The sequence below is a fragment of the Microtus oregoni genome, unplaced genomic scaffold, assembly GCF_018167655.1.
Source record: "Microtus oregoni isolate MIOR12 unplaced genomic scaffold, Mior012 000016F_ref0000370, whole genome shotgun sequence".
Lineage (NCBI taxonomy): Eukaryota > Metazoa > Chordata > Mammalia > Rodentia > Cricetidae > Microtus > Microtus oregoni.
Genome location: NW_024543075.1, coordinates 2,648,021 through 2,671,001, shown reverse-complemented (window position 1 = coordinate 2,671,001; position 22,981 = coordinate 2,648,021). Strand labels below are relative to the sequence as shown.

The window sequence follows — 22,981 nt, the reverse complement described above, 5'->3', positions numbered from 1 at the left end:
GTGTTCTGCTTCGGGAGCTGCAGGAACTGGGCTATAAGGTGAGAGTCCAGATGAGCGGTAGGTAGGGGCTATGGGCACCACCACTCGAGCACCTGACTCTCTGGATGCTGAGGCCTGAAAGCTGGGTGGTGGCCTTGTTACAGGGGGCTCCTCAGGCCCAGGACTGACTGCCTGCACCCCGGTGGGCAGTGGGCGAATGTGTGCCACTGGGATGAGAGGCTGGGTATGAGAATTATGCAGGCTTTTATCCCCATCCAGGGCCACCCTGGGGGACTCAGATGTCCCAGTATGCGAGGATGGTGACAGCCGGATATGCACTTGGCTGATATGGGTACCAGCTGCTGTAGGGGCAGATACATGGGCAAAGCCATTGTGGGGCCAAGCAGTTTCTGGGGTTGGGGCTTCAAGCCTAGGCGGTGCCTTGAAATGAGTTGCCAGAGACCTTTGCTGAGGAAGACTGAAAGAGACAGTGGACTTCTGTAGGGGCGAGGCCACGTGGTGAACAATGGGGATATGTGGTGAGCGGGGCAGGGGGACCACCAAGTGAGGGGCTTCAGTAGGACGCTGGACGGTGGTCTCCAGGTCATGACTGGCCTCACTCACAGGGGACAGGGAGGTACGGAAGGCCCCAGGTGGGGCGAGGGTTGTTCCCACCATCTTCTTCCGAGCGGCTTTTCTCAGTAGCTTCTGAAGTCTCTGGTTGTCTTTTCCAGGTTTGGGCAGCAAGGGTGGTGGAGGCCCATGGGGGGCCTCAGGTCTTGGGCCACATGCTGCCTGGGGTGTCGACACAACTGAAACGAACATCTCTGGTCTGGGGTAGAGGAGAGAAAGAGTGGTCAGGCTGGGCCCCTCCCCTGCCCACAGGAGGGGCTGCTAGGTGGTTTCATATGCCGAAGTGGGAGAAGGTGCAGCGTCAGCTACTAGAAGCCTTCTTCCCAGGCTCTCCCATACTGCAAGCACCTTCTAGCCTTATGCATTAGTCGCTGTGGGTTCCTTCATCATACCCTGGTGTGGAGGTGAACTTACAGTGGCTCCAGGTCACTTGGTGGGTGACAAAGCCTAGAACCTGCCTTCAGGGATCTGTCCTATATGATAGCCTGCATAAAGCTGGCCTTACCTCCAAGTACCAGCTGGGGCCCAGACCTATAGTAGTACAGGATGGGAACAGAGACCCACTGATGAACTGCAAGCAAACTGCCTGTGCCTGGCCAGCTGCCGGACAGTGGTGGAGGGCAGGCTGCCTGCAGACACGTGAGGGCCGCCATGCCGTCGCCAGCTTGACCACAGGCGCGTCCGTGTGCTTTGAGTGGTGAGGGGTGGCAGCCAAAAGGCTCAGGCAAGCTGAGGCTCTATCCTTAGAGGTAGATTAGCAGGAAGACGAGAGCAGTTTTTGCTGAGCTATGCTGAATGGGATATCCCCACAGCCCTCCTGCCAGGGGTGGTCCAGGCCGAGCTGCCTGTCTTGGTTTCTGGGCGCCACATGTTTGCAAGGACACTGACAAATGGCATCTGGGCCAAACTGGAGGCCATCTGGTTTGGGGTGGAAGGAGGCGTATGGCTGCCGCGGTTGGAGCTGACTCTGCTGGAGCAGAAGCAAACACTGGCAGGGGGCTGGGGTGGTCTTCCCACACTTGCTCCAAGCTTCTGGGTTACCTTTAGGAAATTGGGACTTGAAGAATTGGGGTAACTTTGGGTTTGGTTCAAGAGGGCTGCCCCAGTGGGTGGTCAGTATTGCCTCCTGAACCAGCCTAGGCCCAGAATAGATTTGAGCCTGAGAGCTGGTCTCCTAGGTGACTGACCACTGTAAGCAGGAGCCTCCCCAGATAAGGAGGGGTATGGTAAGGTCTGATGGACACTAGGAAGGTAGGGTCATAGAGAAGGACAGCTTGTGCCGTTTCTTCAACCCCAGCCTAATGCTCCCCATACTCTTGCCTATGTTTCCAGGAGAGACTCCAGTCAGAAGCCACTCCCAGCCCTGACCAAGAAGTTGCTTCCCATTGCCAGTCTGGCCTGCTCTTGTGCCTCCAACAACCCAGCTGCCACTCCCCCCTCCTTTTGCTCCTGGACCCTCCATCTTCTATGCCCTCTTACTCTTTGATAACCCCCCCACCTCTGCCTCTCACCATCAGTTAAAGGGACAACTCCCTAGAGGAGCCAAGAGCTCCCAAGGAAGGATGGAGGAGAGAAGGCCAGCATCCCAGTCAGATCCAAGGGGTACCTGTCCCCATGCTGAATGTTCAGGACTCTGAGTCCCTTTTTTTATGTGTAATAAAGCATCTTGAATGGCCCCATGCACTGGCTCTCCTGTGCTCACTAAGAGAGAACAAGGTGAATGATGGATGGGTGATAGATGGATGGACAGGTGGATGATGGGTGATGGATGAGTGGTGAGCTCATGGGTAAGTAGATGGATGGATGGACAGAGTGTAAGTAGATAAATGGATGAATGAGCGGAAGGATAGATCATTTATGGGTAGATAGAGGGACAGATAGATACATGAGTAGCTGACTGGCTGGCTGGGTAGATGGATGGGTAGCTAGATGGAGACGTGAATGATAAGGGGTGAGTAGATGAATAGTGACAGATGGAGGTGTTGAGTGGGTGGATGGATGGATGGATGAGTAGATGGATAGGTGGGGGAGTAGACAATGGTGGAAAGGAGAGAAGAAAGGAAGGAATGGAAGTAGAAACTGTGAAAGCTGATTATGAGGGTGAGTGAGTGTATAGTGGCTGACCAAAAGTGTGTGAATGACAGTTGAGCTATGGGATGTTGTTCTTGGGGTCTCCCGCCCCTCACAAGCCTGCCCCTTGGCCTGACTCTAAACCCTATTGCCTCTGGACTCTGGAGATCCTTGACTAATGATGAGCTAAGCTTGACCATGACAACTACCTAGACATTCAGAATTTTGACTTACTGAAAGCTTCCAACTCCACTGGTAGGGACACATAGCTCTGGAATATTAACGTTCACACAGGTTGATGGCCCCAGCCTGCTCACAGCCTCACCATGATGTAGATGTGGAGCTCTACTCTGCTCCACGAGAAGCTTTTCCCAGGACACGGGACACTCCCTGCCCTTTCTACTCAGATGAGGAGGTGGCCAAGGGCAGAAGCTGTTTCAAGGTCCTTAAGGGACAGGGAGCAAGATACTAGTGTAGGACCAGAATGGGTATGTCAAGTGACAGAGGGAAAGTGTTTATTGCACCATGCTCCCCTGACTCACCTCGGGAGGAGAGTGCAAGGTGTGCTAAGTACAACTCCGCTAAATCTTGTGTGGGTCTCAGGTATAGAGTCTACCCCCTGCTATAACACTGCCCGCCCTGCCCAAGACACAAGGACATGGCCCTTCCATCTTCCTGCCTGACTCCTGAGGGATCCAATAGCTGGGGTTTCCTCCTCAAGGTCCTGCTCAAAGTGAAGTCCCTTGGACCCAGAAGTGCCCTAATACCTGTCGAGCCAATCTGTGTTTTTAAAACCTGGAGGAGCTGTCATGCATGGAGGCAGCTGCTGCCCGGATCACAGCGGTTGAGTCCCAAGTGCCACGTCAGCCAGTCCTATCCTGGGTTTGGCAGAGCTAGCCACAGTGGGTCAACTAGGAGTACTGGGTAAGGCTCAGGGTCCAGGGGCTCTTACACTCCCAGTCTGGATGGCCTCTGAGCACCCCACTATCCTAGGAGTCGCCCATATTGGCTACTGGAGCCAAAACACTGGAAAGACAGGCCCTTCTCAACCTCCTCTGTCCGCAAGGCTAAGTTCTTCATTCACCAACTTTGAGGGATCCTTCACAACCAGTCTGTGAAGCCTCAAACTCCACTGCTTCTCAGTCTCCTGGGTAGAAGTTCAGCACCCATCCAACAGACTTTGTCCCCCACCTCCACCAGGGTCTCCAGTCCTCTCCCAGATCCCCAGGGAGCCTTTTGCTCTGTCTCCCCTGCTCACTGAGCCCCAGCCAAGCCAAGGAGGACCTGCTGTGTATTACCTGGCATGTGTTACCTGCTCAAGTCTTTAGTGGCCGGCAGCAACAGGTCCAGCAGTGCCCACTCTATGCTGTCCTGCTGTACCTTGGGCCTGGTCCCCTGAGAAGGAGATGACTGTTACCCAAAATAAGACCTGCCCTGTCTCTCTGACCTCACCGCGAGTGCCTGCCAAAGGCTTCTGAAGTGAGCAGCCACCCTCCCCTGCTGGCCATAAGGAGCCATTACAGAGACAATAGTATACCCTCCTACAGACCTCTAAGGACCCCCATTCCTCTCAGACAAAAGAGCTTCTGGATGCAGGACTTCAAAAACTACAGACTGGACCAAATCCCTCGTGTTTGCTCTCTGTGTTCCTCAACTGAGGGATGTGCTTTGTTTCGGTTAAAACCTAATGAAAGGGAGGCTGGCCTTAGCACAGAAGAGATTTAGAGTCCCCTTGGCACCAGTGTGGGGCTTCATAAACTCTACATAACCTCCAAGGGCAGATTGAACTGGGCATCTGTGTTATTTGGAGTTCACTGAACCCTATCTATCCAAGGACATGGATGGCTGTGGAAGGTTGGGGTAGCCCAGCAACTCCAGCTTTGAGGGACCTCTAAAGGGCAAGTGCTTGGAGCAGAGGAGAGCAGGAGAGAGGCCCTGTTCTGTGAGCCCACAGGCTAAAAGACTGGCTCCACCTTGCTTTTGACAATAAGGTGGGTCTTGTGTGTCTCTGCTACTCTATGGCCCATCTCCGACACGTAGGAAGTGGTTGGTGGGTCAATCTCAACCTTCCAGAAACTCAAAGATCCAGCTTGTCTCTAACCCTAGGATGCCAAGAACAGGAGCCTTGTCTGTGTCCCCTGGGGTTCACATTGACTTTTCCCCTGAACTGGACAGATCCATGGGCCTTACCTGTCATGCCCAACCCCTGGGGTCTGGGAGAATTGAGGAAATGAGTAGGAAGTGCCAAGTTGGTCTCTTGCTACTTGGTGCTTTAGTTTCCCTAAAGGCAGTGCTATCCAGGCACACAAGGCCCAGGAGAGGTGTCCATGGTTGGATGGTGCCCCCTGGAGTCTTGAGGAAAGAAAGGCCAGGCACATGGCCAGGCCTGCTCAGAACCCAATAGAGCCTAGGTCTCAACATCTTAGGACAGAACCCCTGGACCAAAAACAGGCCCAAACATGACCCAGCCTTCCCCAGTCACTGGGGAAGATCGACAACCACCACAGGGTTTAGGTCATCATTTCTCTTGTTATATGTTCCAATGGTGTCCACTTGAAACAAATAGACCTGGTTTCTAAAGAGTTTGGTGCAATACGGGCCAAGGATCCAAGGTCCTTCATTCTGTGGGTGTTTTGAGCTGTCTCTGTGATGGAGGCGTAGGGCCGGGCTACTCGTGCCACATGGAGTTAGACCCTATCTTGAGCAAAGTTCCCATTCCTACAAGCCACCTTGGGCAGAGGAGCAGGGGGCCAAGGAACTTGAAACCCAAGCCCTGATGACCACTCCCCAATACCAGCCTGGCTCAACACAGTCTTTGGCTCCATCTAATCTATTCCTCCTCCCTCCGTCAGTCCATCAAGCATGTGCCCATTGCCGGGGCGGGGGGGGGTAGGTAAAAATAGCAACTGGCACCTTTCTAGGACAGTTGGGGACCTTGCCTTCTTCTCCAGGCATGTCTCCTCCATCCTTGCCTCCTTGGGCCTCCTCCTCTGGGGCATTCCTATACTTGGTCAGGGGCCTGCTTGGGCCACCCTCCCCCTCCCCATGCCCCAGCCACCCATCTGCTGGCCAATGGGCTGCCAGGGAAGATCAGATGTCACTATAACATGAGGGGGTGAGGCTGTCAGACAGTGCCTGCTGCTGCTGGTCCTGTCCACAAGAAGCCCCCAGCCTTTCTCAGACTCAACTGCAGGTGGGTATGGATGTGAACAGCCTGCCTAGGAGTGGGTGACTGTGTCAGGGTTTGGGTACCTAACATCTAAGGAGCACTCAAACGGGTCCTGGGCCTCATACTGTGTTATGTATTGATGACTAGAAACATGGTGGCTGAGCCTCGGGATGACTGGCGCCAAACCAGAGTAAAAAGACCTGGGAGAAGGGAGGAGGGGAGATGCTGGGGGCCTTAGGGGTAAGGAGCCCTCCTAAGGTAGGATCTAGGGAGAAGTTCAGAGAGTGAGATAAGGATCCACTTAGGGGACATTACCCAGAGCTCTGAGATTGCCTGCTGTGATATAGCAGGGTGGGAGCCTTTCTGGGGCTGTGTAAGAGTGACCTGAGGGAAGGAATGGAATTTCAACTCATTCCTGGAGCCAGAGCTCTGAGCCCTAAGCTACTCTTGCAATTTTGTAGATAGGGCTTATCTCAGGTCATCCTAGGAAAGAAGGCAATGGGAGAGATATCTGGGCCCCCCACCCCAGAGCCAGATCTTAAGGCTCAGATCAAGGATAGACAGGAGCCAAGCAGAAACAGGACAGAGGGAATGGGAGGGTCTGGGCCTAAGCAGATAGGTCGTATCTGATCTTGCTTATGGGTGGGAAAATAGGTGGTCCCAAGAGACCCTAGCCCTCCAGGCCTCAGCTTTGCTGAAATCTCCAGGTTGGGAACCCTACCTTCCTGAGTGTGAGCTTTCTAGATGTCCTTGGGAGTCCTTGGAGGAGATAGGACCAGACAAGGTTGATCAGAGGGTACTGGGCCCAAGGCAGGAAGTGATCAGGGTCCCATAGCAAGTGAGTGGCAGGGCCTCCGCCCCCCCTTTGAGTTTTGTCACCCCTGAAGAAACGGAGGTTGGCATGTACCCCCAAGGAACCTGACCTCACTGGCTATTTTCATAAATCCCTTCTAAGGCCAGAACTCTCCACGGGACAACTGCTTTCCCTCTCAGTTGTTGATTGGCCAGCCCTGTCCCATTCCTGCCACCCTACCTCTGCCTCTCCCCAACTTACAGGGATATTGAAATAAGGTGTAGAGATCCAGATCTGCTCAAGTGGGCCTTAGGGAACTCTAGAGGACCAGTAGCCTCAGTTTCCCAACCCAGAGTGAGGGCCACTGCTACCCCATTTTGGAAGGGTGTAAGGCAGCTCTTGCTGGATGCCGGCAAGAGCCAGGAGGGGAGCCAAAATGGCTGGGTTGCTCTCAGTACCCTGCCCCCCTGCCATCTTGGGTTTCAGGACAGAGGAGTCTTGCTAATTTTGATGCCTATTTTTGGACACTTCAGCTGCCACTGGCTCCTTATAAATGCACAACCCCCCCACTCCCCCCTCCCTCTGCTGCTGACAGGTGTGTGGGTCCAGTGGAAACTAGAGGCGGGAGAAGCAAGGTGGGGTCTCAGTGACACTGCTCTACCCCACGGACTTTCCCACCCCACAGAGTGCCCCTGGGGGATACAGAGGGCAGTAAAGGGGGAGTTAGAAGGACTGGTAGGGATCAGAGCAGGTAGGTCAGCTCTGGCTGGGTGTCTTATTTATGGTTGACGGACTCTCACACAGAGGCTTGGGGACAAGGCAGGGCTCAACCTTGTGCTTAGCCAAGAACCTCCCAGGTATCTGTGGGTTAATTTTGCAGGAAGTTTCAATAGTTCTGGGAAAGCTAATGTTATCAACAGGGCTTCGAAACAGCTCCCACCTCAGCATTAAGCTGCTGGTGCATTTTCAGCCCCCTCCCTGGGGGCGCCAGAGCTATTGTCTTCAAGTCAGCTGTGTTGTGTTGTTATGAACATTGTTTGTCAGACCTTGAGACAACATTGTGATACAGTTCTTTGGAGGTTCCCAGGCCCTAGGCACTGCAGGCATGTACAGTGACTAGCTCACAGGAACCATCAAGTTCTCTGCCCTGGTAGCCACCATACCCGAACATGTGTATCCAGTCCCAGACATAGTGCTAGGAGATCTGAGGTGCTCAATCCGATCAGCACATGCGTGTCAAATTCAGGCTTCCCAAAGAGAAGTGTCTCAGACCCACCCTGGTGAGTTCAGTCTCCGTGGATTTCAGGAGAAAGGAGACAAAGAAACTGAATGCTTATGGGCTCTGTGATTTGAAAGAGTACCTCAGAGGGCTCCAGAGAGCACAAAAGAGGACCTGGGGTACCCCAAAAGGAACTTTGACTCTCAAGAAAAACATGAGGCACAGCATGAAGTTGAGGTTCACACAGGAAAGAAGAGCCAACAACAGAGAATGTCTGTACCCTTGGAGCTGGGCTCTGTCATCTTGGGGTGATTCCCTAACCAGAGGCTATCAGCTCAGATCAGCAGGGTGTCCCCAGATCCAGAGGGTCCTGTAGCTCTTACCCTTGACCTGAGAAAATCTCTGCACTTTAGATGACTTTGCATGAAAATCCTGTAGAGGAGACATCTGTCCAGAGTGGAATGTATAATAAACCTCCCAATAGTCCAACAGTTAGAGAGTCTAAGTTCCAGGCTGCAGCCAGGGAAGGAAGAAGGGCAATCAGAGTCATGGGGAGAAGGACCAGTCAGGGGGACCAAGAGGTGACCCTCAATTGTAATCTATACACATCCCCTCTAGGCCCCGATCTCTGAGAGCCTGCCTCCTTGTGAGGCTTCTAAACCAAGGCAAGTCCTAACTGTCCCGTCTGTTGTCAATCCCTCTCCAGACACAACCCACCGCCACTATGTCTGACGAGGAAACGTGAGTACCTTGCTGTATAGTAGCCTCCCTTGCTGGTGGGCTGGGACCCCTGGTACCTGCAGATATCTGTCCCAGATCAGAAGCTCAAGCTCATCTCACTTTTCTTCTCTCTCTACCCCCTGTCCCACCACCATGACAGTGAACAAGTCGAGGGTAAGTGTCTTCTCTATTTTCTCTCTTTTCTTCCGTCTCTAGATAGAAGAGTCACCATTGGTGGGGGGTGGGGCTTTGACTATTGACATTACTCATCTCTTGGGGACCCCTTGCCCAAGAGTCCCAGACAAGCTATATCAGTCATTGGACTTCAAAGACATCCCTATCCCAAATTGTCTCAGATTTCTGGCATACACTTTTTTCCTGCGCTGTTCATACCTTGACCTTCCCCAACCTATATACCTGCATGTCTGTGATGCCTTGAGGACTCAAGAGGCAGCTCTCTGTCCTTGTCACCTTTTGTTACTCACATGGCTATAGCAGGACATGACATCTAGAGACATCCTATGTCACCCTCATGGCTGAGACATTTCCTCCTCTAAGGCCACAAAGCCTCTGGTGTGTGTGTGTGTGTGTGTGTGTGTGTGTGTGTGTGTGTGTGTGTTGTGTGTGTGTACAGATGTGTTCCACATGTTTGTATGTGTAAGCTAGAGGTCAGATTTGGATGTCATTTCTCAGAAGCTGTCCACCTTGTTTTTTTTTTTTTCCCAAGATGGGGGTGGAGAGGTTGGGAGGTAGAGAGGTTGGGGGGGCGCTGAACCTGGAACTTGGTGATTAGCCTAAACTGGCTGGCCAGCAAGCCCCGGGGATCCTTCTGTCTCTAGAGTGTGTAACCACACTTGGATTTTTATTTGAATACTGACACTCAAGTCCTTATGCTTATATGGCAAGCACTTTGTGGACTGACCATCTCCCCAAGCTACCACACAGCCTCTTTGGACTGAGGATCTCAGACCTGATCCCTAGCCAGTAGTGGTACCCAACTATCCAGGGACAGAACAGGCTGGCCCTTCAATTCCCTCGCCATCTCCAGTCCCATCTCTGCTAACTGAGCTCCTTTCTTTTGTTCTATTCTAATACAGAACAATACGAAGAAGAAGGTAACTCAGGAAGCCACAGGCCTCTCCATGGCCATCCTTGGGAAGGCCTTCGGGGATCCTCCCTGAGCTGACAATTAACTGTCTACTTCCCTCATCATTAATGCACCATTAACCATCAAATTAATAACTCCATTATTTAATTAATGGTCAATGATTTGATCATTAATTAAACTATTAACCCTCTACCTCTTCAACTGGTAGATAGATACTCGTTAACCACTCACACATGTTCTCTGGTCACTGTGTCCATGGTGTGTGAAGTGGGATGTGTTCTGGCCTCTAAAACTCTCAGTTCATTAATAACAGGGGTCCTGGCCCCTGCACTGTGGTCCCTCAGAGCCACTGTGGCTTCTCTTCTCTCTCCCTATCTGTCTATTTCTTTCTCTGTCTCTGTTTATCTCTCTTCATCTTTCTCCCTTTCTCTGTTTCTGTCCTTGTCCCTTTGTCTCTCTCTGTCTCTCTTAGCATCTCTTTTTCGCTGCACCCTTGGGCTGCTGGAGACCCCTCCCTGGCTCTGTCGTGCCTAGGCAGGTGTGGGCGGGCAAAGCGCTGAGTACCAGTGCACCTGGGAGCAGCCCAGCACAGCAGTTCCCAGGCCTGACAAGCTGTCTGCTCCTGGCATTTGCTCAGCTGAGGGAGGCTTCATGCAGCTCATCAGACAGGCCATCCTGCAAGGGCTGCTGGGAGCTGTGTTTTCAAAATATTTTGAAAAATACCTGCTACCTTAACAACCTGAGCAAATATCTTGCTGCCAGGAGAAGAAAGGGCTGGTTTCTGAATGAGATGTGGCCCTAGGGGGCTGCACTTTCTTAGAGTTGGCCCGAAGGGTCCTGTGTCCCCAAAGCACCTTGACGTCAACCTTTAGTTCTGACAGCTAGATGGGATTCCCTGGTTGAGAAATGCTCTGAGCACAGGGAGTTTCCCCAAACCATGTGGGCTTTGTCCTGGTCCTCCCTTCAGCGTCCTGTAGAGCAGAATCACAAACACCCAGACATGGGATATAGGGTGCAGAGGGCCAGGCCTGAGGAAGGTAGAAGCTTAGTGTACTGGCAGGAACAGCAGTGGCTGATGCTCCAGGGCCCCTGCTCACTCTGGCTAGCTGCTGTAGGCCAAGCATGGGAATCTGGCCTGCTCATCATGTTTGGTCCAAGAGAGCCCAGGAAAGGCCCCGTTCCTAATGTCCTTGTCTGTTCTCTCTCTTACATGCCATCTCTTTGTCACCTTCACTTACCCTCAGAGGAAGCCCAGGAAGAAGGTGAGTTGGCTTAGGACTTGACCCCCATTTGCCCTTGTCCTCTGCCCCAGTGATGAAATTGGTGTAACCTTCCATCTTCTAGGGCTGTGACCTCAGCCCCTGTTTCTAAGGGCCTGCTGTGTGCTCCTTTCTAATCCTATCCTCTCTCCTCCCTGACACCCTGCACTCCCTGGCATTCCTCGGCTGCAGAAGTCCAGGAGGAAGGTATGAGGATACAGGACTTCTGGTCCCCATGTGGAGCCTAGGGTCTGGCTGGAGCCATGTGGTGTGGGGAAGAGGGCAGGGAAGCAAGGAGGCGCCAGCCAACCAAGGAGCCCCCCATGTGGCCCCACATAACCTACTAACCACGGCCAATGCTTGACCAAAGAGAATGACTCCAAAAATCCCCACAAACAACATAAGTGCCCCAATCTGTATCAGATGCTTTCAACGCTAGAGAAGGCAGCCTAGTACAGGAGGGGGGGGGGGGAGGACTATAGAGCAAGGTATAGACTGAGTCCCTTTTCCCAGAGAAGTTGGTGAAAGCCCACAGTGGTGACTAAGACCTTTGCTAGGCCAGATTCACTAAGCCAAACGTCAGAAGAGCTCAGATCTTAGGAAGAGATGCAAGAGTAACCAGAGGCCCTGCTATAGGGCCTGATGTGAAGACAGGCCAAGGCCTCCTCCCTAGTCAGTTCCCCTAGCCTGTGTCCCCCACCAACCCGATCACAGTCCCACCCCCACCCCCAACCCTCCTTAGGGGCTATCAGACAGAGAGGCCCAAGGAATGGGCTTTTGTACCTAGCTCTGGGATGGCAAGAAAAGAGGTGTTTGGAGCAAGCCTTGGTTCTGCTCCCCTTGGGTACCAGAGCCTCCAAGTGGGCTGCAGCTCTAGACTGATCCTGGCTGAGGACAGGCAGGGGGTGGGTAGATGAGGGAAGAAACCAAACGAGACACTGCCCCAAAAGCAAGAGCCAGATTCCCAACCCTCATCTCAGTTTCCCCACTTGTGAGGAAGGACAGATTGGGGGTGAGTTCGGTTTGCCTCAGCCCCTCCTATTCCCACATTCCGAGTGGGTCCCAGAATCTGGGGTGTGGGGCCAAGGGTGGCAGGACCACCGCTAACTCTAACAGTATCTTGCTCGCTTCCTGCACGTATCCCACCCCTCGGTGACCGGCTGTGTCCTTTTAACCTGGATCCCTTCTCTGACCTCTGACCCGCGGTTTTGCCTCTTGTTCCGTGGCCCTCCTTAGCCCCTGAACCAGGTATGTGACATGACTTCAATGCCATATGACATATGTGGCCATGGGGGTATGTGTGCAGGAGCCAGCCAAGAAGGAACAAGAGGGTGCCGTGTAATTCACTCCATCTCCCCTGTACACCTACCTGTCCCTCCCTCTGCCCCTCTCCCACATGCCCTGTACTCATTCACTCTCTCTCCTTCCTCCCTCCCTCTCTTCTCCCCTGGTGCTGCTCCACAGAGGAAGTCCAAGAAGGTAGGTCCAGATCTGCCTCACAGCCATGAAGAGCCTTCCCCTCCTTCCCTCCCCTCTCCAACTGCCTGCCTCCCACCCCCTTTCCAATGTACCCACCGCCAACAACTAAGCCCTGCTGGCCTCTGGGCTGAGGACAGAGCAGACTAGGGAAGCTAACCCGATCTGCTGGCCTAGGTGGCTGACAGTGGCAGTCTCAATCACAGTGTTTAAGGGCAAGGAGCAAAAAGGCTTTTCTTAGCCCACCATCAGGAAGATTAGGTGGAGTGTATGGGCTATCCTGGGTCTACAGAGCCAGCTTTAGAAAAATGGCGCTGGAGATCCCCTGGGACTCTTGGGGGCCTCATCAGGATAGGTAGAGCAACACAAAAACGTTGGATAGGCAGCCTCCAACCTACCCCAGATATGAAGCCAGAGGGAGGAAAGAAAGGAGGGGTGAGGCTGAAGGGAGGGTGGAGGGGCAAGTGGGGTGAAGCGGAAAGTCAGGCTGAGGCCCAAGGTGGGGATGTCAAAGACCTGGAACAGCCGGGGGCCATGCATGCAAACAGGCAATCAGTCAGATCCCAGCATCCCACCCAGTGCCTGGGCCTGAGCCAGACACACCCATCAAGCAGAACTGACTGGGGGTTATCGGGGGAGGGGGGGCAACTGTCAGCCTAGCAGCAAGGCTGGTTACACTGGGGAAGGGAGGAGGGGCTGAACTCAAGAGGCCCATTTCAGCCCCTCCATTTCATACTTGCAGGCTTCTGGTGGCTGGGCCTGACAGGAAGGACCTGGATAATGCTAGGAGCAGGATTCAGGATGTTCTTAGGCCACACATCTTAGGTCACCAGGCCTCCCTGGGGCCAGAACTGAGACTAACTGGGACAAATAGACAGGCAGGAGGGTAGGGAGAAAGAGCGCAGGGAAACCTTACCTTGCCACTATGCAGCTGCCTCTCATGCAATTAATTCTAGGGAGCACCCCATCCTTTCTGGCCCCCAGAATATCACAAGGGGAGGGTGAGTCCACCAACCCCTTAACTTCCTTCCCCAGGCCACTCCCCTAGACCTCATGCAAGAGAACTCTGCAGCACCCCACTCCTCCAGAGGTCGGGTTTAAGCAAGAGTGGCATCAGGCTTATGGGCAGATTTAAGCTACTGTTCAGGCAGCGCTGCCACATGCTTTGGTTGTTAAGTCACCCCGCGTCTTTTGGAGAGGTGAGAAATAGGTGTTCCAGAGGAGCACTGGTCAGAACCTGCAGGCAAGACCCCCACCCAAACCTTAGATGGGGCCTGCTGGCTACTGGCCAAGTGCAGAGTTGCTGGGAGTCCCAGATGCTTCCCCTGCCAGGTCTCACTGTGTTCCGGGCAGACAGAGTGCACACATGGCAGTGGATTTGCGTCTGCCTAACGCTAGAACAGGGGCTACAGGACCATGCACGGAAGGGCGAGGCTGAGCAGCTGCAGGCCCTGACCAGGGTCAACACCAGTCCCAACCTCTGCAGGAGTGGGGCACACTCAGGAAGCAGCCCTTCCTCAGGACAGCCAGCTTAGACGAGGTTCTGAAGAAGAGAGGCCCCACCGAGACTCATGGGAAAAAGCCTCTCAGAGGTCAGAGAGCAGGTTCCCAGGATCAGGAGGCCCTATCCTAAGGGCTGAACCTGTCAAAACTCACAGATATAAATGAGCCAAAAATATTTTCTTGATTCTCAGGCAGGCTCTATGAACAAAGACTTTTACAAAGGGTTTGAAATAAAGCGACTATCAAAACCATAGTATGTGCCCAAGTAGAAGTATATACGTGGTGGAAAGTAATGGCAGGCTCCGTGACAGCTGGAAGGGAGAGCAGCCTCAGGATTTCCCAGGGCCAAACCTAGATCCCATCACCATGTGCATATTGGGCAAGACAGGTCCCCACGCTCTCTACTCATAGCCCAGCCTCCTTGCCCAGCATGCACCAAGCCCTGAGTTCAAATCCCAGGACTGCATAAACAAGGTGTGGCAGAACATACCAGTCATCACAGCACTTGGGAGGTAGAGGCAGGAGGAGGAAGAGTCCAAAGTCATCCTTAGCTATATTGAGAGTTAGAGGCCAACCTGGACAGCAAGGATCCACAGAGGGGACTAAGCCTTGGGGAAGGTGTAGGAGCTTCCCTGCCACCCTCAGGCACGGGGACCTGTGCGTGCCTGCCTCCGCTGTTCATGTGGCCACTGCTGCTGTGTGGCCTCTGCACTTCTGCAGTTGCGCGGCTTTTTTCTTGCATGTGCGCTTGCGCCCACGCCATGAAGATGCTGTCGCCGAGGAGGAGCAGGAGGAGGACGAGGAAGGTAAGGCCTGCCAGCCGCTGTTGCAACCCCTTGCTCCACCTGCACAGGACTCTGGTTCTGCCTGTGTGAGGCGAGAGGAGCCATTGGTCCAGTGTCTATATTGCTCACTCTCCAGCCCTTTCACCCCATCTGTCCACATGTCTGTCTGTCTTCCTTTTTTCCCTGGCATGGAACCTCAAGATGCTGAGGCTTTATGTACATCCGCCACGGAGTTAGAGGGCCAGGGCCAAGCATCTGCCCACTCAGAGGCAGTTAGTTGGTCAGTGGAGATAAACCAGCAGCCCATATGCTTCCCAGATTTTCCAGAAGTCTGTCCTCTAGGCCTCTTGTCTCCTACCTTTCCCACCCTCCCAGTCCTCTGGGGACACATATGCCTTCCTGTGGGTTTTTCCCTTCATCCCCACACCCTAAGTCCTTCTTAGAGCCCATGGGGAATTTCACAGGCTTCCTGCTTCTAAATAGTTGAAGGGTCTGGGTGGGCTGAGTAGAAGTCCCCAGCCTGGTGGTTCCTGTGGCAGGAAAGACCATCCTATCTTACCTGATTTCTCTTTCTTTCTCTCCCCATGCTGGCTGTCATGACTAGAGGAGAAACCAAGACCCAAGTAAGTGGGGGATTTAGGCAGTGCTATGGGGGTGCCAGAACAGGGCAGGGGAAGAGGCCTGGAACTATTTTAAAAGAAAAGTCCAAATGGCAGAAGATAATAGAGACTAAAGTTGAGAGTAGGAAGGAATAAAAAGGCATTAGGCTGCTCTTCCCCATAAGCCAGTGCAGTCAAGGAGGCCACTGGACATGGACTAAGGCTCAGAAGTGGGACTGAAGGGGTCATGAATCTTCCATGCCTGGCTATGCTGGGAGATTATTCAGGTCTCCAGATAATAAAAAAAAAAATGGACTTGAGGGGTGAGGATTTCCTGCTTGAGGTGAAAACCCTCTCTGGATTGACCTGATCCTAAAAGGGGCTGAGCCCCCTGTGAGCCACTCTGCAGAGGTTTTTACCCTGGCCTTGCTTGCTCACATGGGAGTGCACCAGGGGGTAGCTGAATCCAGGATCTTGGATTTGGAAGTCCACAACCCTCCATATACAGCCCCGTTTTGTCCCTTTAAGCCTTTCTGTCTGTTCCACACTACAGCAGGTTGAACTTTTGGCTCCTGCCCCTTGTTCCCTCCCCATCCTTGAGAGAAGGGTAGAAGCTGAGTGAAGAGTGTGGCTGGCCCACACTCCTCCCTTGAATGCTGTTTTAAATCAACTTCACATAAAGTAATGCAGAACTGTGAGATAGTTTCTCATCTTAGAAAAATTATTTATGTTCTCAATATGAAAATAAAACACCTCATTAAGAAAATTTGGAAAATACATAAAAGTCAAATGAAGAGGGGAAAATATCCATCCATAATTCTCCCACCCACCCACCAGCCAGACTGTGGAAGGCACCAGAGAGGGGGAAAAAGGTCTTTATTTCTTCCTGCTCTGTTTCTACACGAAGTTCTTGGAAAATAAAGATCTTGACTATGTTTTTTTAAGCACAGGACTGTCTATACAGTCTTGAATTCTGTTTTTAAAAAAAATTTAGCACTATTCATAAGTATTTTTCCATGTTTTTACATAGTCTTCTTAAATATTTTGAATGGCCACATAATATTCCATCAATTGGACAAACCATAATTTTCCTAACCATTCCCCGATCACAGGCTTCCCCCAATATTTTACAATCATAAATAATGCTGGTTGGAAAGCATTTTCCATCTTGAGGGCTGTTTGCCTAGGCCACATTCCCAGAACTGGAATTACTGGGTCAAAGAAGACCAATGCTCTGAAGACATTGACATTCACTGCCAAGTTGCTTTCCACCAAGGCCCAGCCAAGGCGGTCTCCTAAGTGGGCTGTGAGCAGTCTTGTGTCCCACACCCTCCGCGCCCAAAGGCGGGAATGAGTGTCTGCCCCTCACCCGTTGATGAACGGCCAACCACATCTCATGGTTGCCTTACATTCCTCCGATGGCACCACCACGAACTGTCCATGTTTGTCAACTGGTCGTCTTTCTTGCGAGTCAGTCAGTGGCTTGTGCCCCTTGCTCGTTTTTCTCATGGGCGACACGTCTCCATGTTTGCTTAATCGTCCGTTCACTCAGGGATATAAATCTTCTCTGTATTTGCTGAAAAGTTGTTTTTTTTTCAGTCTGGTTTTTCCCGCTCTGCGTTTCGATTTTTGCTCCTTTTCTCCCCCCCCCCCTCCACATACATAAGTTTTTCATTTGCACAACATCATCTGTACAGCTTTCCCTTGGAGGGAACTTTGGGGCTTCAGAGCTTAGAAAAATCCCTTCCCTCTCCAGGTTTTGATCGCTATTCAGCTCCCCTTTCTTCTGTGGCCTGCTTCTAAAAGCCGTGGTTGTCTGGGCTCCCTGCTCCATCTGGAATGTGTTGGCAGGAGGAGGGGGTCGCACAGCCAGCGGGCTGGGGGTTCCTTTTCCCCTTACAGGCGCTCCTTCATTTGGGCGCCCAGAAAGAAAGATTAAAAGAGTGTCCAGAGCCACAGTACAGGTCTCACCCCAGAAGCTGATGCCAGTCACTGCCCCGGGAGGGCTCATAGTGGCCACCCTGCCTTCTGCCAGGGCTTAATTATATTTGTTTATGTGCCTGAGAAAGGCAGCATGAAGCAGGGAACGAAACAGAGGTGACAAAAACAGGGTGACGCCTTCTAGGAAGGGACAAACTACTCCTGGAACACGAGTTAGAAACCCAAGAACAAAGAGCCAGGCAAACCTGCTCTAGCAGAGACATGCTCTGTTGGGTGCCAGGGTGCAAGAAAGAAGAGGAGGCCAGCCTAGATTCGAGGCTGGCTGGCCTCTGCTGTGGGAAGGTTCCAGTTGTCCGTGCTTATGAAACAACTTCTGTGTCTCTTCCCCAGACTCACTGCTCCTAAGATCCCAGAAGGGGAGAAAGTAGACTTCGATGTAAGTGTATGGGGCCTAGAACACCCTCATCCCAAGCTCCAGTCTTTGAACTTTAGGCTAGGCTTCAGGTCATGTCTTCCCAAGCAGCCAGAAGCAAGGTAGCCTATCCACACGCCCATAATTCGCTCATAGACCCAAGGAAACAGAGATCCCTTCCCTTCTCCTCCATGCATTCTTGTACCCGCCCATCCGTCCACTCATCCACCTAGCCTTTCCCTCAACCGTCTCTCTTTTCATCCACACCTTCATCTATCCATTTATCTGTTCAAACACCCATCCATGTATGCAGCAAGTCTGTCTCACAATCTCCTCTGTGTTTGACCCAAGAGGACATCTCTGAGGATGAAAGAGTCAAGTCTGAGACAGGTCACCTCAAGGATGGTACTGGCTTCATGATTAGTCAGGACCTAGATTTCTCCACAGGAAGGGCGTTATCTCAACCCTGGGCTGTCCAGACTGGGTCACTCTGGGTCTCAGGAAGACTGCAGATGTAAAGACTTGGTAGAAAGCTTCCTTAGCTGCAGATGGGTCTCAGGCTGGCCAGGAAGGGTAGGAACTTTTCTCCCCCCCCCCCCTTCCAGGATATCCAGAAAAAGCGTCAGAACAAGGACCTCATGGAGCTCCAGGCCCTCATCGACAGCCACTTTGAAGCTAGAAAGAAAGAGGAAGAAGAGCTGATTGCACTCAAGGAGAGAATTGTGAGTCCGCAGCCCTGGGAGGGTGCAGGGTGCTTCTGCAGTGACTGGGCCTGGCAGGGCAGGGCTGACCATTTTGCCCTCTTGGCTTCAGGAGAAACGTCGTGCAGAGAGGGCTGAGCAGCAAAGGATCCGCGCTGAGAAGGAGCGGGAACGCCAGAACAGACTGGCGGTAAGGACTATGTCATCCTTCTGCCTCCAGCCTGTGTAGCCAGGGAAGCAGATGATCTTAGGCCTTCCTCTCACTGTGGCCCTCTGTTGGGCCAACAACCAGAGCCAATTAACCAGGAGGGTTAGTGCCTCCTGCTCTACAGAGCCCCTCCCCTCCCCTGCCGAAGAGCAACCTCCTTCTAGAAGTTGCTAAGTCCAAAATTAGTCTTTGAAGCCTGCTCAAAGGGCATCCCTTGAAGATCTTGGGGATGGGGTCTCCACAGGAGGAGAAGGCCAGAAGAGAGGAGGAAGATGCCAAGAGGAGAGCCGAGGATGACATGAAGAAGAAAAAGGCTCTGTCCTCCATGGGTGCCAACTACAGCAGCTACCTGGCCAAGGTAAGGAACATGCTCAGAACCCTGAAGGTGGCCTTCAAGTGGGGCTGGTATTTGGGTCAGGTACCTCCTGAGACTGGGTTTCTCACCACCTCTCCCCTCCCCAGGCTGACCAGAAGAGAGGCAAGAAGCAGACAGCCAGGGAGATGAAGAAGAAGATTCTTGCAGAGAGACGCAAGCCTCTGAACATCGACCATCTCAGTGATGACAAGCTGAGGTAGGGTGGCCCTCCCAGATGGCACTGGGCCCTTCCCCAGAAGAATCAAGTCACAACTCTCTGTGGTGGCTGGAGGAGGAAGTAGTGTCTTAGGCCCTGCCTCTCTGACACCATCCTGTCAAACCTCCTCTTTTCCATCTTCCAGGGACAAGGCCAAGGAACTCTGGGATACCCTGTACCAACTGGAGACTGACAAATATGAGTTTGGGGAGAAGCTGAAACGCCAGAAATATGATGTGAGTCTAGCCATCTCTGGTTCTTGGGCCTACAAGGTCTCACTCTCTTCGGGGGTCAGCTGTCTCCCCATAACCCAGTTATACTCTGGTCTGCCTTCACCTTGAGACCTGGCTCCACTGCCCAGCGGGGATCCACCTCTAGAGCCTGTCCTTCAGGGGAGGCACTTGAGCGATCAGCCTGACCTACATCTGAATTGGACAACGGTGTAGCTAGAACTAGTATGCGTTCTCAAACTGCTGAGGTTCCCATGACATCTTCAGGGTAGGCAAGCAGGCAGACAGGGTGACTCACACCTTCACCTGAAACTGGAAAAGGGAGTTTAATGCTGTGTCTCCTCTGGGGGTCTGAGAACCTGGAATGGTGTGAGGGAGAGGTAAGGGGAGAGACAGGGCAGGGCCTTGGGGGACGAGTTAGAAGCCAAGCTTGGTCCTGCTCACCATGGATGAGGCCCCTGTCCTGGTGTCCACTGTGCTTTACTGCAAATGCAAGCACATTAGTCTCACTGGCATAGCTGTACTGTCTTCCCCACTTGTCTACCCACTGCCAGGTAAAGAGGGAGGCGAGAACTCATGCAGGGGCATCTCCCACAACCCTCAAGATAGACAATCCACAAGCTCTGGCTCCTTCTTGCAACCTCTGGGTAGATGAAATGGGTCTTAGATGTTCAACTTTGAAGAGCCTTGGTCTCCATACCTTAATTATTGGCCATTTCTAGAAAGATACTCATCCCTCAGCCTCAAGGCCACCCCCAGGAGCTAGCTCAGAGAAGACTCCACCAAACAGAGACCAGACCACTCTTCTCAGCAACAATACTAAGTCAGGAACCCATAGCCTCCAGATATACTCTGCCCATGTCTGGTCTCCTGGGTTTGCAGAGCCTGGTTGTCCATTAAAAGACTGGCCCCACTTTTATCAGGGCCTTGAATCCTCAACTGCCCACCCAACCTGGTAACCATCTTGATTTTTCTAGATCATGACTGTTCGGGCCAGAGTGGAGATGCTGGCCAAGTTGTGAGTAGGCAGAGCCAGGCTTGTGAGTGTGCAATGCTCAGCTAGCCTCTCGCATGGCAAAGATCTGGGTTGTTGAGGACACTGATGGCAAAGGGCCTTTTCCTTCTGCCACAGCTCCTCTCTCCTGACCTCATCTGGTGGCTACGAGGCCGACCTGACGCCCTTGTTGGCAGATGAGAAAGGAAGGATCTTGCCTTCCCAGAGCTCCGTTTGGGGCCAGGGCCTCTAGGCCACCAAGTCAGGAGCAGGCACCGTGGGTCAAGGAGCAGGAAGGAGGGGATCAGGAGTCAGAGGTGAAACTTTGGGAGGTCTGAAGGCCTCAACTCCACCCTGTCCCTTGCCCTACCTGCATCCTGCCACAGCCACAAGGTAAGTGGCCAGTCGGGAGCTGCTGTGTGTGGTAGCTAGAGAGAGCAAGTCAAGACGCAGCCTGAGGACAAAGCAACAGTGTCTTCTCACAAAGAAACCATGAGACAGTAAGGAAAATGGCACAGGAGACTGTCCCTGCCATGAGGATACAGTGGAGAGGCCACGGCTGGCCAGTCCCGTGGTAAAGACTTGTGTACCCTGGCCAGTGCCCTGCTGGGCTTCCCAGGTCTCTGTCACAGTAAGTCACCTGTGTTGTTACAGATCACTACTCTCAGGAGCCGCATTGACCAAGCCCAGAAGCAGTAAGTAACCTAGCCCATTCTCGCTCTGTGCTGGACCCAGAGTCCCCAGGACCAGCCACCTGCAACCCTACCTAGGGCCTAGACATTTTAGCAGCTGGTCCCTGAACAAGGGCTCTTGGTGGCTGGCCCTTAGCAGAGCAATAACAAGACTAACAGGGCCCTGGGACCCAATGGTTCCTTCCTCTTCTGCATGCAGGAGGTGCCAGATGGGGTTTGTTAGTGATACCTTCCGACTCTATGATGTGCTGGCCAGCAGGAAGCCTGTAACAGGATGTGGTAATGAAAACCTACAATCCCAATACCTCTCCAGAGTTGGGAGCAGGATCAGGCATTCAAGACCAGCCTGGGCTACATAAAACCCTATCTCAGCTAACAACAACCAAAAGAAAGGAGGAGTGGGGAGTAGGGGTATAGTTCAGTGCTTGCCCAGCATGTGCAAGGCTCTTAGTTAGACCCCAGTGCCTAAGCTGGAGCACATCCATAAATCCCAGCACTGTGGGAAGGATGTAGAGGCAGGAGGATCAAGAGGTTCAAGATCAGTTGAAAAGTAAGTTCTAAAGCTAACTTGGGATATTTAAGATGGAGAGAGAGAGAGAGAGAGAGAGAGAGAGAGAGAGAGAGAGAGAACTGACTCCACAGGAGGGTAACCCCTCCATTCAAGACATCAGGTCCCACAGGACTCCAGGGCCTGTTGCTATAGTGACCCCTCACCAGGTTCTGAGTTTGATAATTCTTAGCCTGGACTTGGGGTTGTCACACTTCAAGGACAGAATCAAGGGGGGCTTCTTAGATTTCCTGTTTCTTAGGAATTTTCTTCTTCCTTCCACACATTCATGATGCTCAGGGAAAGATGGCTGCTCCTCCAGGGAAGAGGCTGTTGGCTTGCATCTCTCTTGGGTGGGCTGGAGGGTCGTGGCAGGCTAATATGACAAGATGCCATGGGCATGTGAATGTGTGTGCACACATGCTAGGATGCTCAGGAAGGTCTGTGAGGACACAGCATTGCCAGCCCACGGTCCCACTGGGTTGACTTCAGAGCTCACACACTTTTAGCCTCTGGTCAGCCTAGACCTTTACACAGTGCTCATGCTGCTTCCAACTTGCTGGGGTGCAAATGGCCTCCGCTAATGGGGTCCCAAGTCCTTTGGAACAGGTACCCTTAGCTGCCATCAGAAAGGCACAGGCCTTTCAAAAACAATAATGTCTGAAGCTAGGGTGGCATGGGTCTGTCTGCAGTATTCCCCCTGGCCAAGGCAGGAGAAGAGAAGGTGAGCCCAGGTAACCAGCTAACCCTGTCCTAACCACACTAGTGTCCAGGCCCTGTCAGGCCCTCTGCAGGTGAGTCAGTTCCTACTGCTCAGGTTGGAACGAGGTGTGTGCAGTGGAGGTGGGGGTGACAGCTTGGGGAGACAGGAGCCAAAGGTCTCCACTGGCTGGCTGGACACTCTGACCCTTAAGCGCAACTTGCTTCCCATTTGCAGCAGCAAGAAGGCTGGTGCTACAGCCAAGGGCAAAGTCGGCGGACGCTGGAAGTAAAGGAGCCGAGCAGTGTGCTGCAGCAGAGACCTTCTACCCTGACTCCTGCCAGCTCTGCACCCTCCAACCTTCACGCCCAGGCTTCCTCTGGAGCTCAGGGCCCATCCTGCCTCAATGCCCTCACCTTCCGGGGTCTGGGAATAAAGTTATCAGACTCCCCTCTACTGTGTATATGCTGTCATGTATAAGGGGCTTGAGGAGGGTGGGAGGTGGTGTTGCAGGACAGGAGCACTATGGGAGCATACCCCAGAACGGCCCTGGAAGACTCCGGGTATCTTCCTGCTGCTAACAACCATGGCTCAACTGCACACGGTGCTTTGCTCTACTGTGCCTCCAGAACTTGCTGTTTCTATCAGAGGCTTTTTACTTCTAGGGCACC

At 52.8% G+C, this 22,981-nt stretch overlaps 2 protein-coding genes across 10 annotated transcripts in view; both read left to right on the top strand.

The window, feature by feature from the left end:
- The window catches only part of Lsp1 (lymphocyte specific protein 1), a 34,352-nt gene extending 32,064 nt beyond the window's left edge, over positions 1 to 2,288 (top strand). For all 3 annotated transcript variants that reach the window (XM_041666493.1, XM_041666495.1, XM_041666496.1), the window contains exon 11: positions 1,945 to 2,288. The gene's annotated coding sequence lies outside the window, so the exon portion shown is untranslated. The remainder of the gene's footprint in view (positions 1 to 1,944) is intronic.
- A 3,513-nt stretch (positions 2,289 to 5,801) lies between these two features.
- Positions 5,802 to 22,764, top strand: Tnnt3 (troponin T3, fast skeletal type). 7 transcript variants are annotated; one of them, XM_041666149.1, is made up of 17 exons: positions 5,802 to 5,875; positions 8,570 to 8,604; positions 8,744 to 8,757; positions 9,681 to 9,698; positions 10,936 to 10,953; positions 11,143 to 11,157; positions 12,187 to 12,198; positions 12,415 to 12,429; positions 15,319 to 15,337; positions 17,645 to 17,690; positions 18,272 to 18,388; positions 18,480 to 18,557; positions 18,820 to 18,933; positions 19,038 to 19,147; positions 19,293 to 19,383; positions 20,355 to 20,395; positions 22,548 to 22,764. In XM_041666149.1, exons 2-17 carry the CDS (start codon positions 8,588 to 8,590, stop codon positions 22,600 to 22,602), a joined length of 780 nt encoding a protein of 259 aa, XP_041522083.1. In that variant the 5' UTR covers positions 5,802 to 5,875; positions 8,570 to 8,587; the 3' UTR covers positions 22,603 to 22,764. The 7 variants fall into 7 exon arrangements, with proteins under 7 accessions (XP_041522083.1, XP_041522088.1, XP_041522082.1 ...); XM_041666148.1 differs by lacking the exon at positions 20,355 to 20,395 and adding an exon at positions 21,026 to 21,066 and having other exon boundaries at positions 5,804 to 5,875; XM_041666151.1 differs by lacking the exon at positions 9,681 to 9,698 and having other exon boundaries at positions 5,813 to 5,875.
- The last annotated feature ends 217 nt before the right edge of the window (positions 22,765 to 22,981 follow it).

Bases quoted from the DNA above. Each gene is read 5' to 3' on its own strand.
- Tnnt3 (XM_041666149.1), top strand. The intron at 19,384-20,354 runs GTGAGTCTAGCC...TGATTTTTCTAG, and splicing joins TGAAACGCCAGAAATATGAT to ATCATGACTGTTCGGGCCAG. The intron at 20,396-22,547 runs GTGAGTAGGCAG...TCCCATTTGCAG, and splicing joins GTGGAGATGCTGGCCAAGTT to CAGCAAGAAGGCTGGTGCTA.